Here is a 17,327-nt window from a genome sequence, read left to right as displayed (position 1 = left end):
TTTTTGAATTGACATAAACATTTGTTATCATCACCTTAAGTTCTAATGAATATTTTAAAGTAATTAAAATATTTCAGAGCAATAAACCAGTTTTTAAACTGAATAACCAATTAGAATCATCAGTACAAACGATCCTATTTTAAAAAAATCGTTGTCGAAAATTCCAAAACTATGATTGGATACGGAATTTAAAATTTCGAATCCCTTCATCGTAATTGTCTATTTCATTTTTAAATTTTTGAATTGGCAAACCGTAATTGGTTAGTTGGATATTTGAAATATTCTCTGACTTTTAATAATTGAAAAGTTAAGATTTCGCTAGTATTATTGAATTTTATTTATTAAAATTCAAATTATTTAAAAACTAAATAAATAAATGATCACGAAACATTGTATTTGCGTGTTGAAACGTGAACGGAGTAATTAAAGCAATGAGGCGTGAGAAGTAATGACGTAAAAACCAAAACAATTAATTATAACAATCAAAACAAGTATCTACACAAAAAATGGAGGATTTCTTCAGATATTTTTTAACAGCATTAAATAAGAATCTACTATATAAATCAGAAGCAGTTACCTAGAAAATTTCAAATACGAAGAAAATAAAATATAAAATCAGTGCCATCTGGCCCCAGATGACAAAATCTGCTGATTTGCACTTTTTATCTTCAATTACTACGTCTAGATTTGACAAAAGTGGAATACACACCATCACAAGATACCAATTTTTCTCTAGCAATTTTTATATGATTATATACCAGACTTTAAGCTATATATATAATAAGAAACTAGACTAAATATAGAAGAAATTTTATCTACAGGCGACTAATTTCTAAATCAATAGAGTAAAATCTTCTCACATCTCTTTTCTGCAACATCAGACAACTTTAATGCTCTAGAAACCAAGAGGATGAGGATGAGATGCAAGTATTCTTACAAAGAATTATACGTATATAAAGTAATTATTAATTTAATTTAACGATTACATTATGTCTAAATTTCCAGCAGAAAGTGTAGTTTTTAATCTATTTAAATTATTATATTTTCTATTCATTGGTGAAGATCAGTCGTGTCTTCTCCCTGACTCAAAAACGAAATGGGAAGATGAGGATGAGGATAAGAATGAGATGCTAATTATTCTTGTAATGAATTATATATATGAGGGTGAATTATCCTTAAATTTAATGGTTATATTTACGTTAAAACTTTAAGCAGAAAGTATAAATTCTAATCTAAATTATTGTTGGACTGGTGCAGTTTTTGCATGGATATATTCGATGTGTCAATCGAAGCTACCAATTTTCTTCCTGCAGTTTTGTATTATTACTATATATATGTATATCACAATTTAAGTTATCTATAATAAGAAACTACATTGAATAGAGAGTAAATACTACGTAATTTCTAAATGAATACTTAATAATTGTAAATATAATAACTTCTAAGTGAAATTTTCTCAGATTATCCGACTGGAAAATAAGATAATTTTACTGTCCTGGAAAATGGATGAAAGGATGGAGATGAAATGATGATTATTCTTAGAATAAATTATATACAGAAAAGTGAATTATCCTCAAATTTAATGGTTATATTATGTTAAAACTTTAAGCAGAAAGTATAAATTCTCTTTTAAATTATTGTGAGTATGATAGAGTTTGTGTATAGATATATCGAAGTGTCAATAGAAACTACCAATTTTCTTCCAACAATTTTATATGATTATATATGGCGATTTAAGCTATATATAATAAGAAACTACATTAAAGTCAGTAAATATTATCTGATTTCTGAATTAATATAGTGAAATTTTCTCACATTATCCATTTGGAAAATAAGACAATTTTACTATGATGGTAACTGAATAAAAGGATGAAGATGAGATTATCTTAGAATGAATAGGAAGGAGAATTATCCTTTAATATAATGATTATATTACGTCAAAACTTCAAGCAGAGAGTATAGTTTCTGGTCTATTTAAATTATTGTATTTTTCATTCGTTGATGAGGATGAAGCCGTGTTGGAATGATGCAATTTGTATATAGATATATTCGATATGTAAACATTAATTTTCATCCAGCAATTTTATGCGATTATATATCACAATTTAAGCTATATATAATAAAAACTACATTAAACAGAGTAAATAATATCCAATTTCTAAATCAATACAGTGAAATTTTCTCACATTATCCGTCTGGAAAATAAGACAATTTGACTGTCCTGGAAACTGGATGAGAGGATGGAGACGAGACGAGACTATTCTTAGAATGAATTATCCTTTAATTTAGTGATTATATTATGTTAAACTTGAAGCAGAAAATGTAGTTATTGGTCTATTTAAATTACTGTATTTTCCTTCGTTGATGAGGATGGAGTTGTGTTGGAATGATGGAGTTTGCATGTACATATTTATATGAAGATTGCTAGTTACATATTCAAAATGCTTTCCTATTTTAGGTGGAATAAATTTAAAATAAATGTAAACAAAATCTATAAATTTAATTAAACAACAGAATAAAATTTCTTCTTAATGTTATTCAAGGAGGAGAAATTATTTTCATGATTTTTTTCCATCCGCTCACGCTTTGGATTCTTTAGAAATTTTTATAAAATAAAGTATTTAAAAAGTAAAATACATTTCTAAATTAATTTAAACATGTTTTAATCTATAAAATATGAAAAATGTTTTAATTATGCACAATTTTATTACACTCGAAATTCATGTTTTCCCCCTTCCACTTTCTTAAGTAGCAGAGTGATAAAGATAAATCGAATTTAATTTACATTCCCTAAAATTTTTATAAATAAAATAAATGTTTTCTAATCAAATTTTTGATAAAATGTTGAATTTTAATGCATTTTTTTTAATAAATTTAAAGAATTACGTCCATACACATTTAAATTAAAGTGTAAACATGCGTTCAATTCAAAAAACATTAATAAGAAAGTCTAAGTTAGATTCAATTACAAAGATTTTTTTGTTTATTTTACATAGAAAATAATGCTAATGAATTAATTTTACAGAAAAATAACGAAATTTTCTCTTATTCTTTATATATCCATTGACGATCCGCCGCATCAGTTGATAAAGATTTATCAAAATTAATTTTTAATAAATCAAAACATTATTAAATATATATATATTTTAGGTTTTTCTGGTGAATATAAACCTCTTTAATAATTTAAATTTATAGGTAAATCTTTAAAATTTTTCACGCATCTTTCATATTTTAAAGCTTTCATCCATCTACATCCACATGAACTTTCCATTCCACTTACTGATGTTAAATGAGCAAACGAACTAAAATCGATTGATTTTCCTAAGTATAATGAAGGTGAATAAATCACTATTTTGATAAAATTCCTGGAATTTTTATTACTTCCCCCGTTAAACACGAAAAAAAACTTTTTTTTATCCATCGATATCAAAACGATGAGGAAGAGCAAGAGCGCACGCGATCTCTAATGATTAAGAAGAGGATTACGATAAGAAAATGAAGTAATTTAACTAAGATTTAACTGAGTGAAAACTAAGAAAGTTGTTTAAGTTAGTAATTAAGATTTAGACTTATCTTTAACTTAATTATACAAGATCTAGTACGTTAGAAGTGGACAGAAATGAATTGGTCGTTATCGATGCATTATTTAACTAATAAAGAGGGATAACGTTTGTTTCTATAAATAAACATCTTTAGATCGAAACTACAAGGAAATTAAACGTTAAAACTACATATATATAAACTAGTTAACAAGATTTGTTTAAATTCATTTGCATAATTACGTTCCATTCTGCTAATGAATGAATTATCACCTGTTGATCGAATCGTTGACTGTAAATAATTTCAAATATTAATCGTAGCTGAAAATGATTATCCTAAATTATAATTAGCACAACGACTGGCTAATTAAGTAAATTAATGATTAAAATTATATATATATATTTATTTATAAAAGTAGAAAAATTATTATTAATTGTTGATTTTCCGGAAGTCGAGTTTTCAATTTTGTCAAACTTCTAACGAAGGATAATTGGATAATTTGCGATTTATTTCACTTAAATTTTAAAATTTAAGATTTATAAGAGATAAATGGCTTGTTTTTAGGTGTAATTCAATAATGTAATAAAGGATAAAAGATGCTAAGTGATGCGGATGATGACTTTTAGAGGGGAGCATCTGGAGCTAGCATCAGGAGTTATAACGAAGCATTTTATCAGTTTCATATGTTAAGATAATGTTGAGGATAATTTCTAGAGAGCATGAAGAGCTAACATACTTAAAGTGACATTTTAAACGGTAAAAAAAATAAAGATGCGATGATATAGTGGAATATCTCTACAGAAACTCGATAAAAATTAATAGTTCCCACCAAAATTAGATAATTTTTACTTATATTTAAGAATAATTTAAAATTAAAGGATAATATGCGACAAATAACTTATTTTTAAGCGTAATATAATAATATAAATTGCTGATAGTGTTAATGATAAGGATTTTTAGATTGGAGCATCTAGAGCTTCAGAACTAATACACGACTTATCTGTAAAAAGAAGATAAAAATACAAGATAACAATGATGGTTTGAAGCTAAATATAATAATTTACGTTTACAAATACGCTAGAATATCAAGCTAAGTATAGTCTTTCTCTAGAGGAAATTTACAATGAAATGTTATATAAATTTCAAGTAAAATAGGAGTAAGAAGAGACAAGAATCATCTTTGATAGAAAAGTAGTAGAAGAAGAATCGATAAACTTTATACACGAAGTAATCAAAAGGTGAATTAAGACACGATAGTGCGAATTGAAATAGTGAAAAGGGAATAAACTGTTGCCATTACACACCAGGCATTATAAAATAATGAATAAGTGTACAGGAACAATATATATGAAGATTTCGAAGTAAAATTTCAGACTTTACATAACCACAATAGATAAGTGCTTAGGAAGAGCAAAAAGAAAAAGAATAAAGGAGGATTTTTGAAAGAATTTTAAAAAATAAATGTGGGGTTTAGACGGTAACATTCCTAAACAGTTAAGATAATAAATTTTTGAGGGGTTGCAAGGAAGACGAGGAGAACGAGGGAGAGAGTCGAATAAGGGGAGAAGTGAGGCAAGACGCCAGTTGGTGACGGCGCGAAAGGAAGAAAGAACGAAAAAGACGTTACGAAGGCGAGAACATTATCGTTCTATCGAGACGATTACGACGGTTACGAACGCTGGAAGATTAGTGTCATTTCTAGTTCTCTACTTCTATTACCTATTCCTACGTGAATGCATGAGAAGAGCATAAAAAGCATAAGAATCCATCACATCATCTTAATTTTTTCTTTATATAAATATAATTTAAAATGTATAAGAAGATCATAATGAAAAAAATAAGAAGATTTTTGAAGAGTAACTACGTAAATAATTAAGAATTTTTCAAAAATAATAAAAACTAAAGTAAATTAATTCATAGGAAAAATGCAGAAAGCGCAAGAAGAAGATATTTTGAACAGTAATTAAAGAAGAAATTAGGGATTTTTAGAAAAATTTAAATCGAAAAATTTAAATTTAAATTACTCTTCTACAGAGAAAAACAACATAAAAGTTAATGAAAATAAGAAAATTTCAATTGAATAATTAAAAATCAATAAATAAAGTGAATAAAATTGAAAAGTAAAACCAAAAATTACTTATCAAAATTTAAGATAAATAATAAAATTTAACTAGAAAACGATTAAAATTCAAATAAAAATTGAAACTCGAAACAAAAATGAGATAATTTTAAGTAAATTTTTAAAAGAAAATAGAGAATTTTTATTTAAAAATTTAAAAAGTTTTAATCATATTCTCATCTTTGAATATATTATCCAAGAAGTTACAAGCGAATATTTACATCGATAAACAGGTAGAAGTTTATATATTTTTATGCTAAAATACGTGAAAAAATCGTTAGATTTTTATCGAGAAAAAAATGAAATGAAAATCAATGAGGTTAGTAATGTAACACAAAGTCCAATAATGAAATATGGATTAATAAATAAGTTACAAACTTTAAAATTAAACGTAGAAACTAAGAAACAGGAAATCAATTTGGATAAAATGGTCGAAAAACGATGAAATTTAAGTTAAAAATATAAAATAAACATCAAATTGTGTGGATCGAATGAAGTTAAGTTGTGTAACAAAGATAAAAAGGATGTAAACAGACGTTTGCTCTGAAAAAAAAGATGGAAGATGACATTGTAAACTGAGCTTTCCTTCTAACAGAAAATCTCTCCCACCTGTAAGAAGAGGATGAATTTATTTTATTGAATAAATGTCGATTCTATAACTTAAAGTTAAATTTATGTTTGGATTGATCTGTGCTCTTGACATGAATTTACAGAACTTACGATTAAAGCAATAAAAAGGTAGATTGCTTAGCACGGAAGAGACTATTACAGGGTTTGTGAGATTCGTGAAAGGAACAGAGTTTACACTGTTTAATTATTGAAATTATGCTTAATTAAATAGTAAATATCCAAAATAAAATAGCTAGAGGGTAGCAGGATTATATATTTCGGGATTTAGATTCAGAAGGGACCCCAAATTTGGATATTTTTATATTAAAAAATATAATATGTGAGAAAAAAATTAGATTTTTACACTGAGTCTGTGAAAAATTTGTTTTTATTTGTTTAATTAAATTATTCGTACGTTTTTTATATCTTTCGGAGGGATGAGGCCTCATAATTTTCAGTGAGTCATGCCTTATCTCATTCTGTCAACCCTTAGTCAAAGTAATTAAAACTTAAGCTATAAAATTGCAAATTTTTGTTATAAAAAACGAAATCTGAACTTATGAGAATATTATTTTTCATTATTTTTTTTGCCATTTTAATGTATCTGAAGTAATTTAATCGGATCGTTTATACGTTACGATGCAGCAATTAGGATAATGTTTAATCCCTTTTATCGTCGGATTTAAACACTTAATAGTGATATAAAAAATATAAATTATCGTTAATAAAGTTGGTTTTATATCTAGTTCCTATTAATATTATTATTTTACAAAATAATTTATAATAAATTAGAAATATACGAAGAGGAAAAAAATTTCAGCCCCTGTAAAAGTGTCTTTCTTGCAAGACAGAGAATTTAATTTCTCTCTCATTAAGAATGGAACGTTTTAAAAATTGTTTTAATTAACAAAATGTGTCAAAGAAGAAGAGTTTTATCGATCAAAAACTCTTTTAACTCGCTGTTTAAATAACATTTACATTTTTCTGGTTACTGCCATTATTAACTTCGCATTCATTCCACCTTTTATAGTTTAATTCTTCAAGCTGCTACCTGAATCGTCTGTAAATTGATGTCAAAGTCGTAAACTTTATACGTGACACACAACATTAAAGTGATTAAAAGTGCCTTTTTTGCTAAATAAATATCTAAAAATAAGAGTTTTAATTGTTAGAACCCACGTAAAACGTGTTTTCTCTGCTATACTCTGCACGACTCTTATATTCTAACCGTCTGTAAATTCGTGAAGAATGTTGTAAATTGTATACAGCTTTAAAATAATTAAAATTACTCTAATTTTAATTAAATCTTTTAAAAATTAAAGTTTTAATTGTTATAAATACTGTTCAAGTTTTTTCCGGCTAAAATTCTCTTTCAAGCGATTAAACTTGATAACGTCTGTAAATTAATGTAAAAATCGTAAAATTTATACGTGAAGTAGAATGTATAAACTATAAAAAAGCGCTTTAAATAAAGGAATATTAAAAAAAAAATAACGAGTTTTAACTGCCTTAATCCCTCCTTCGTTCTAATTTATAAGAATTAAACTTGATACCCGTCTGTAAATTAATATCAAATGTGTAATTTTACACGTGATAAAACGTTTTAAAATAATTAAAATTGTGTTTTTTAGAGAAGAAGTGCGTAGAAATAACAGAATTTTAAATATTATAACATCTATAAAAGTCCCACGTGATTAATTACAGATGTCTCTGTTAAACTTGTCCTGCATCATGAGAAGTTTATCAGAGAAATCTCTAATTAATCGAAGTAACGTCTGTAAATTAATGTCAAAATCGTAAATTGTTTACGCGATAGAGGGCATTAAAATTATTAAATGCATTTTTCTAAGAGAAATATCCTAAATATAACCGATCTTAAATCTCTACAGCCCCTGTAAAAGTCTCTTCCGCGCTAAACAAATCATCATCTTCCTTCTCTCTTTTAAAGAAAAATATTTATTTTGGATTAATATATTTAAGCAATTTACATTCCAAAAGGGGAAATTTGTAGAATATTTTAAGGGAAATTATTATATATTTATTTTATTCTTAATAAATTATTCAACTTCCGTGGAAAAATAAAAGGATAGTATTTACATTCATAAAATACTAGATAACATTTACATATTAAGAGATAAAATTACAGATGATTTCTTTGCAGCTTATACTTTACTTCTTTCTACTATCTTGATGAATAATTTATAAATATGTACATTTTTATTATACCTTGCACATATTTTTCTTTGAATTTACGGTTATCAAAGGTGTACATCATTAAAAATTGATATACATATATAATTTTTCTTTTTAAAAGTGTTAAATTATTAATTATTTTCCTATTTAGTACTTTATTTAATATTATTAAACATTTTTCTGATGTTTTAATAGCATTAAAATATGAAGCATGCTCTCCAGATGAAGCATTTAATATGTATGAGGGTTTGTTACGCGTGTATCCTGCGCTACGTGTCAGTTGAGCGAACTTAATTTGATTCAGATTTTAGTCATTTTGTAAAAAAAAAGTAAATTTTTTAAAGTTTTCTATGTTTTAAACTATGTTTTAGCATTATAAATTTGTCTCCTCTTTTATTTCGGATGCTGTGATGTTTGTGATCTTCCCTCTCATCCGGAGCATCACATGCTGTGATGCTCCGGATGAGAGGGCAAAATTGGAAATTATTAACTTGCATAAAGGTGTTATCAATTTATCAATCTGTAAAGCTTCCACAGGAATTACAGATGTCATTTATCCTTAGTTTCGCATGCATTAAGATTATATAAATCAAATAATTTTAGTAACAGCGATGCTACTATACGGATAAAGTGATCATTTAAAGATTTATTACGTAAACTATTAATAAATTACACCAGCAATTTCCTTTGCAGTATTACTAACGGATGAGGATCTACGAATTGATTTTTATTTATGCGTTTATGCTGTTATCCTTTGATGTTAGAGGTTATTTTCTGGCGCATCGTGAAAATAACCCCTTAATAACTTTTTGAAGTAATTGATAAAGGAAGGATGAATGAGATTGATCAAGTATTTATCAGCATTAACAGAGCTGTAGACAAGAATATGCTTTTACATACAGACACTCAGACGAACTGTACGAATGTAGTAAAGTAATATTTAATATAACGTGATGTTTTTTGTTACTTCTCATTTGAAGCAATTGTTTCTGAGTGTTGACAGAATATTTACTCGTTTTTAAGCATTCTACTGTTTTATTTTAAGCAATAAAAATGTTATTTTTATAATTTTAAATACATTTTTCTGAGATCATAAATTTATTTGTTTTATTGTAAGCGTTTTTAATTATAATATAAATCGCATATTTAAAAAATGCGATTTATAAGCACTTTCTGGTTTAAATTAAACGCTTACAATGCAAAAAATAAAACATTTTAATGGAAAAATATTTAATTAGTTATACATTTTCGCATTTAATTAGTAAAAATTTTCAATTTTTCGAATATTTTTAACGTTGATATGTCCATATAAATGACCAATATCCTGAAAAATATTTTTTGCATTTTTTGTGATTTTAAACACAGAGAATGTTTATTTATTAAGAGTTTTATTTAATAAATAAATTTAAAAAATAGTCTTCAATATCCAAAAAAAATTATTCTTTATCTCTTTACAAAAATCTCGTAGACATTTTTAAAAATAAATTATTCCTTTATCCTTCTACATGAATTAGCCTTAACTTTTCTAGATTAAAAATGGAGAATTATATAAATATTCCAGGTAGCGTTTAAAACTCATTGACATCTTTTTATGTATTAATAGTTTATTAGAGAAAAATTCACGTGAACAACTTTAAAGGTATTTTACTACTCTAAATCTACTCTTTGGATAGGATCTAGTAGGGAATTCACTGTTCTTGAACAAACAGGAAACTCTCTGACATTGAATGATGAGCACCCTGCAAATGTCGCTTCCTCTCACGACTTAAAAAAGTTTGGACAAAATATCATATCAGAAAAAGGAATTAAGTTCAACAGATGAAATAATGCTTCTCGCATCTTTCATCTTCCTCCTATTTTCCTTCTATAGTTAAATAACTTATAGTATTAATGAGATTAAAATGAATTATCCCCTCGCTTCATCATCAAATTAAAGCGTTAAGTTGTCTTCTACGAGGGATAAATTATCAATCAATTTGCTATGATAACCGGCTATATATAAAATTTGACGAATTTTAATGGTTCGACTGGTGAAGATAACGTGCAAGTAGATTGCATTTGCTTAAATTGCAAACAGTAAACAGGTGTTAGCGTGAGAGGAGGATAATGTTTCTTGTCGTAAAAGTGTGCACAAGCCATTATTCTTAGTAAATTTAATCATTGAAATTAATTTTTCCTCTTAAAAAAATTAAATTAAAAAAAAGTGAGATTGAAGGTGAGGGGAACGATGCATTTTGAAGGTAAAGTTGCAGGTGGAGGAAAGAATTGTTTTGAAGATAAAGGAAAAATTGAAGTTGAGGTTGAAGGTAAAGGGGAGAAGTTTGAATTTGAAGTTTGGATGCAAGGTGAAGGTGAAGTTTCAAATAAAGGAAAAAAAATCAGATATCGAAACTGCGGTTGCAGGTGAAGGGAAAATATTAAATTGAGGTTTCAGGTGAAAAGAAAAAAATTCGATTTGAAGGTAAAGTCACAGGCGAAGGAGAAAAAAACCATTGAAGTTGAAGTCGCAGGTGAAAGAAAAAAAAAATTTTGAAGGTGAGGTTGAAGGTGAGAAAAAGTGAAAGAAGAATTTATTTCTATTCGCGACTCCTTATATTTATTTTATTATCTTTCCAAAAATACGCTTTTTTATTTAAAAAGAATGAACTAAGAGAACACAATTCATACAAAAGAAGAAAGTATCTTTAATCTGACAGTTTGACAAAAGCACATCCATAAGTATGTTTCATACGATAACGGTTTTATGTACAATAAAAAAATTGATAAAAATATAGAGAAATATTTGATAAATAAAAGTGGAAGAAATATATATATATAGAAACATATTCATATAATCAGTTGAAACCGGATATTTTTGGTTTAAATCTGAGGAAATAAAATTTTTTGCAAGGGAAAATATTTTTCATAAATTCCTACTTAGAAGTGTAATATCAGTGAGGCAGTAAAACAGACGTAAAATATAGAAAAAGTAAAAATAAACATACGAAATTTTATAGTTTAATAAAGTTTTTGAGTTAGAAATCGCAAATTCTTGCAGAAAAAGTTAATCTTTTCTGTAATAAATTTTGAGTTAAATTATTATTATTATTACTATTACCGCAATTAACCGTATACGAACGTCCGGTCTTGACCGGAATTCGCATGATTTCAATTCAAATATTTTTCCCGGAAAAGAGTAAGATGACCGGCATGCCTCTGTTGTTAAAGGAAAAGTATGATGTACAGGGGCAAGCCACTACTAATTTGAGGTGGAGAGCATATATTATAAATTAAATAAATTAAAAATATGATTGCAACTTTTACTCGTTAATAATTAGCTAATTGTAATGGTCATAGTTAGTTGAGTGATGGTGTTAATTGTCATAACAATAGTTCAAGGGCATGCAGAGGTTACTCTTTGTTTTTTTATACAGAAAATTATCATCTTTTAAATGATATCGAAGCTTTAAAATTGGGAGCATCTTTAAGAATGATGGGAATTTTTAATAATACATTCTTTAACAAAAGCTTTGGATAAACTTTTCTGCTGTTCTTGAGAATTGTAGTCTGTGTATCGTTATTTAATAAATTTTTTCTTTGTTATGGCAAACCATGAAAAAATATTGCCACTAAATAAAATTATAAAATTATTTTTCTATCTCCTATATTGAAAATTCTTAGTCTCTTGTTGATGTTATAAACATACATACGTGTTGAGATATTAAAATAATTCATTCTCAGCGCGATTCTATGCTTTTATAGTCCTCGGAGGTGATAAAAACATCTAAAAAACACAAAATTTAAGAATAAATCACTAAGTATCTGAAGTAGAATGACGTAAATGCTGCATTAATTGAAAATTATTTCAGAATTTTTGCAAACGAAATCGTATTTAAATGAAGAAATATCTTGTTATAAATCGTATATTTTCTAAATTCATTGCCTTTTATATTAGAAGGAATTAATTTTAATAGTTTACCTTACAACAGGAGCTAAAATTCTAGCAAATTTAGCATGAGGAAATCATGAAACGTATATCAAGTTTATCGTATATACGAACGAAACAAGGGAATAAATCGTTATCTGAATAGATAGAAAATGTGTTAAGATAAATATTAATCTGGTATTTCGCATGCAAATATTAATCAATCACATTGTTTAATAAATTTTCGATTATTCAAATATAATCCAAAACAATACTTCATCTCCAGACACCAGCATAAATGATGACAGGCAATTATCTTATGGTATCTAGTCGGATATCTTTTCTATTTTGTAACGTTTAAACCACAAAGTACATCAATGTCATTGATAAATGGCACACCCTGTATTCATTGATTTATATTCGAAGGAAACTTTCATAATCTCTTCAAATCTCTTCGTGAATTTTTATACTTTAATGATAGAATATTATTGACGTAATGGTGTCGAATTATGAAATTTTTAAAAGGCAAAAAGAAATTAAAGATCTGTTTACGAAATTAAATCATTTTTCTTATTTTAATAATTTTTAAATCGTTATTTTGCTGATATTTTACACACGGAATGAGTAATAAAAATTTACATTTTTCCTGTAAATGCATCTTCCCCTTAATTAATCGAGTATTGCAGTGAAGCCGATCGCGAGTGCTTTCGTTCAGATAAGACGTAACACTTGGAGGTAAAAAAATTTTTACAGCTATTTAATAATTCAAATGGTTTCCTAAAGAAGCAAGGCCACTTTAGAAAAATTTAGGAATTTGTTACCTTAATAGGATTTTCACAAATAGAAATAAAAGTGAAGAAAGTGCAGAAAAAAACGATAGGAGCAGGAGCAATTGAGGGTGTTCTTTTATAAATATATAACAATATTATTATAATAAAAATATATTATTTTACGTCATAATATAACTTTTTTACGTGATGCTCGTACGGGATTATAATTGTAATAAATCGTTATTATATTAAAGATTAATGATGTTATCTTAATATATAAAGGTCAGTGTTAATCTCTTTATATAGTTTTATATATATATATATTATGATATATTACCATTAGAAACGGATAATCAATAACTTTCATGTGTAATGTTATTAGTATGAAAGTAATCGAAGCAGCATTATAACTTGGAAGCAAGTTATTATCTCAAACTTTTTCCAATCAGCTATCAGTTTTATTATCTGTTTTTATCGAAATACGATCCCATAAATAACAGACGTTATAGATATATTGATATATATATATTTTATAAGTATTTAATCAGGAGATAATAAAAATTTAATGCTATTCTTATATATTTAATTCATCTTCTCCATTATCTATTCAAGCTTGAACGTAAATTAAAAATGGGAGAATGTGTTAATAATTAAATACGCCATTTATTATCATTACTTTTATATGGAAGAATCAGGTAAAGTTCGTCTTTAAAAGGATCATTGGAAGGTTTTAAATGATTAAGAGGGAAAAATTTATGTATAAAAATAAGTAGAAAGTTTTCTGGAGATTCTTTCGAAAGTTAGTAATTATCCCGAGTTATTTTGCATATTTTTACATAAGAATTGCGATTTTATTCAGAAATAAAGACATTTATTATTAATATTTGAAGAAAAAGTTGCTAAAGAGGGCGATTTAAATTAAATTTTACTCGAAATAATTCAAAAATTCTTCTTCATTGTTAAGCAAATTGTAAAGAAATTGCTTGAAAGAAAGCAAAAAGAGAGAAAAAAATGGGACAGACAGAAACAAGCGCTATTATATTTGTTTATTTTAAAATATTTAAATTAAAATAATAAACTAATATTCTTTATAAGAAGTTAGTCAAGACTGTAAAGAATTTTTTAAAGATATATATTATTAGCTATAAATTTGCTGTATTTAACCAAAACACATTAATTTGGTCATCTTTCAACAGCATAAAACAATGACCGAATTGTTGGAGAAATTAAGAAATTTGCCGTCACAGGATGATAAATTATACAAAAGTTGAAGAAGTAATTGAGGAAATTTGACTTACCTTCCACTTTTGCACAGCTTCTCTTTAGCAGTTTCGAAGTACAGATAGGGCATTGTACAACTGCCTCTGACGATCTTCTTTATTCCGAATGATCGTGCTCCATCTCGTTTCGCAGTCTACCTTCGGAGAGATCATCTACACTCGACGCTAGCTCACTCTGACGAGAAATTCTCGAAGCTTTCTCCATTCTCAATTCCCTATTTTCACCGCTTCTGGTTCGAATTATTCGTTGCAGATTTAAATGAAAAATATATGTGCTGGATTCTGTTCATCATGGAATCTTCTATCTGATGTTTGTTATTTACTTTAAAAAAAAGATGCAATCTCTCTCTCTTTCTTTCTCCACCCTCTGGGTGTGTGATAATGTGTTCTGTCTTATCTTTACAGGACGAATTGGTGCATTCAATTTTGCTGAATTGGCTCTCTTAATATCAGAGTGGCTACCGAATTCTGCTTACTCTCACAAGAACGTAACAAACTACTCTAGTTCAGAGTGCATCTTACAAAACGAATCTTACTCATTTTTAATACTTCTAATTCTATTTTAATGGAGAAATTCGACGAAAATATCTTATCTTTTATTTATTTACTTGCAAATAAATGGATATTGTTTTTCCTTCCTTACAGAAAGTTGCGAAAGAAATACTGAGCGTTCTCTCTTGCAACTACAAAAAAACACATCCCATTTTCTTATACAATTGCACAGAAAGATGGACGTTTTTCTCCTGAAAACTGAGGAAAGAATATATATTTTTTCTTCTAGAAGAAGAAGAAGAAAGAGAAGACTATTTTCTCTAGTAGTTTCATCAAATACGGCGAATTTTCTGTTGTAGTTACAAAGATTTAAGTGCGTTTTTATTCAGCTCGAACAGACGTTTAGTCAATTATTATTAATTAAATTTATGAGGTTATACATGAATTAATTTATTAAATTGCTCAGTTATACGTCAAAGTTTTGACATGGAAAAATTAAATTTTTACCTCTACAATGGTTTATTTTAAAAATTAGGAAAATGTAGAGGAAAATGAAATAAATAAAAATTGTATTATTTTTATAATTGGTTTAGCTTAAATCGAAATTCTTCACCCTGAAATATAACTATTTTTTCCTCTTTTTTCATTTCTATATTTAAATATATTTTCTACCGTCGCAAACTATTGACTGAAGAGAGTTTGAAAAGTATTGGAATCGAAGAGAGAGAGCTGTAACCAAAAAAATAAAACTTCGATTGAAATCTAAGAAAGAAGTAATAAAGAGTATCTATCCAATCGAAAATATCGAGAGATCCCTCACTAAAAATAGCAAAAATAAAGTTTCGCTCTACAATTTTGGCATAGAAAGCAACAACAACAACAACAACAAATAAACCTTTTAGTCGATAAATCAGTTACGAAGGGTGGCCTAAAAGTCAGTTAAGTAAAGACTAAATAATTTCTACCTTACTAACAATATTTAATTGCACATTTAATAATACTTCCAGCAATTATGTTAACGAAAAACATTTTGTTCTAATCTTTTCAATCATCTTCCCAAGATACAACAATACAAAACACGGTCTGATATAAATATTCTATGTTATTTCATTTCGAGCATTTCGATCCATTCTCATGCAGGAACAACGATGCAATTATGTTTTCATTATATATATATATATATATATGAGGTGGCCCAAAAGGTGATTAACCGTCATGAATTGATTTCTTGTGTAAATATTTAAACATTTAGTCATATTTTTTAATTTCCTTTCCTGTAATTTAGGTAAAGAAAAACACGTTTGCCACGCGTGTCCACGAGTGTTCGGTATCTGAACGTACTCAAAAAGCAGATAAGTGACTTATGTGCCACACTGCACGCGTGTATAATCTGCGCGAATGATTGATGACGGCACATTCGTCACTCTATAATGAAGAATATATTCGGTATCCTTAATTGTTTAATTTATAAAATTAATAGTCGGTTGGCTTTAATATTTTTCTCTCTATGAAGTTAAGTTTAGTAACATTTACTCAAATAATGCGCGCGATTCAACGTTAACATCCCGAGGCTTCATAATCAATAACTGTCACCTACATTCTTCAGCGTTTTCAATATCTCAGCTTGAAACTAACACCCGCATCAGCAGCCAGACAAAAATAATTTATTAACTTTTCTTAATATCTGTCACTTTAATATTTCTTTTTTTCCGGATCTCGGTGCATAGACGCATACAGAATTCTATTGTTATGCAGCACAATAAATTCTTATACGAGTTTTACGCAAACACTTTAAGTCGATCTCTTATGCAGCATCACTGATGCGTGTGAGAAGCCTAAGAGGAAAAACAGCTTTAAAAATATAGAGGAGGCTATAGTTCAAAAACTAGAAAGGAAAAAAATATATATAGCTTAGAGGATCGGAGGAAAAACTGTAGCTTGGAAAACAAGCGAAAACTACAGCTTAGAATATTGCAACTTAAAAACAAAGAACAGCTACAGCTTGTAAAATTTCAGCTTAGAAAACATAGAAAAAACCTACTGCCTTAGAAAACAGTGGAGATAACCTGAAGCTTGGAGAACAAGGAAGAAAAACTGCAGCTTAGGATACAAAGGAGAAAACCTGTAGCTTAGAAAACACAGGAGAAAACTGCAGCTTGGTAAACAAAGGAGAAAAATCTACATCTATAAAGGCTCGGAGCTTTGGCGCGTTCCAAATGCGCCAAAGCAACGCACTGAGTAACAAGAGTGTTTAAAAAACGCTTAAAAAACACTCGCTAGGACGAAATTCGTGTGTATAAATTTCGAACATTAAGTGTTCTTTGCATACTAACTTCTGCGGAATATTCTTCAAAGATTTCGACGTATAACATTTGACATATTTACGACGCGTTAATGTTCCTCGGGATCCTAAAAACTAC

General features: G+C 27.6%; 1 protein-coding gene across 1 annotated transcript in view; it reads right to left on the bottom strand.

Moving 5' to 3' along the window:
* LOC136981482 (uncharacterized) overlaps positions 1 to 14,563 on the bottom strand; it is a 41,398-nt gene extending 26,835 nt beyond the window's left edge. The window contains exon 1 of the mRNA XM_067277791.1: positions 14,434 to 14,563. Coding sequence (XP_067133892.1) covers positions 14,434 to 14,486 — 53 coding nt within the window. The 5' untranslated portion in view covers positions 14,487 to 14,563. The remainder of the gene's footprint in view (positions 1 to 14,433) is intronic.
* Positions 14,564 to 17,327: the final 2,764 nt, after the last annotated feature.

The sequence above is a fragment of the Centruroides vittatus genome, unplaced genomic scaffold (genome assembly GCF_030686945.1).
Source record: "Centruroides vittatus isolate TY-2023 unplaced genomic scaffold, ASM3068694v2 contig_766, whole genome shotgun sequence".
NCBI classification, from domain to species: Eukaryota; Metazoa; Arthropoda; class Arachnida; order Scorpiones; family Buthidae; genus Centruroides; species Centruroides vittatus.
Note: the sequence above shows the minus strand (reverse complement) of the source record. Positions and strands in the feature narration are given on the sequence as shown.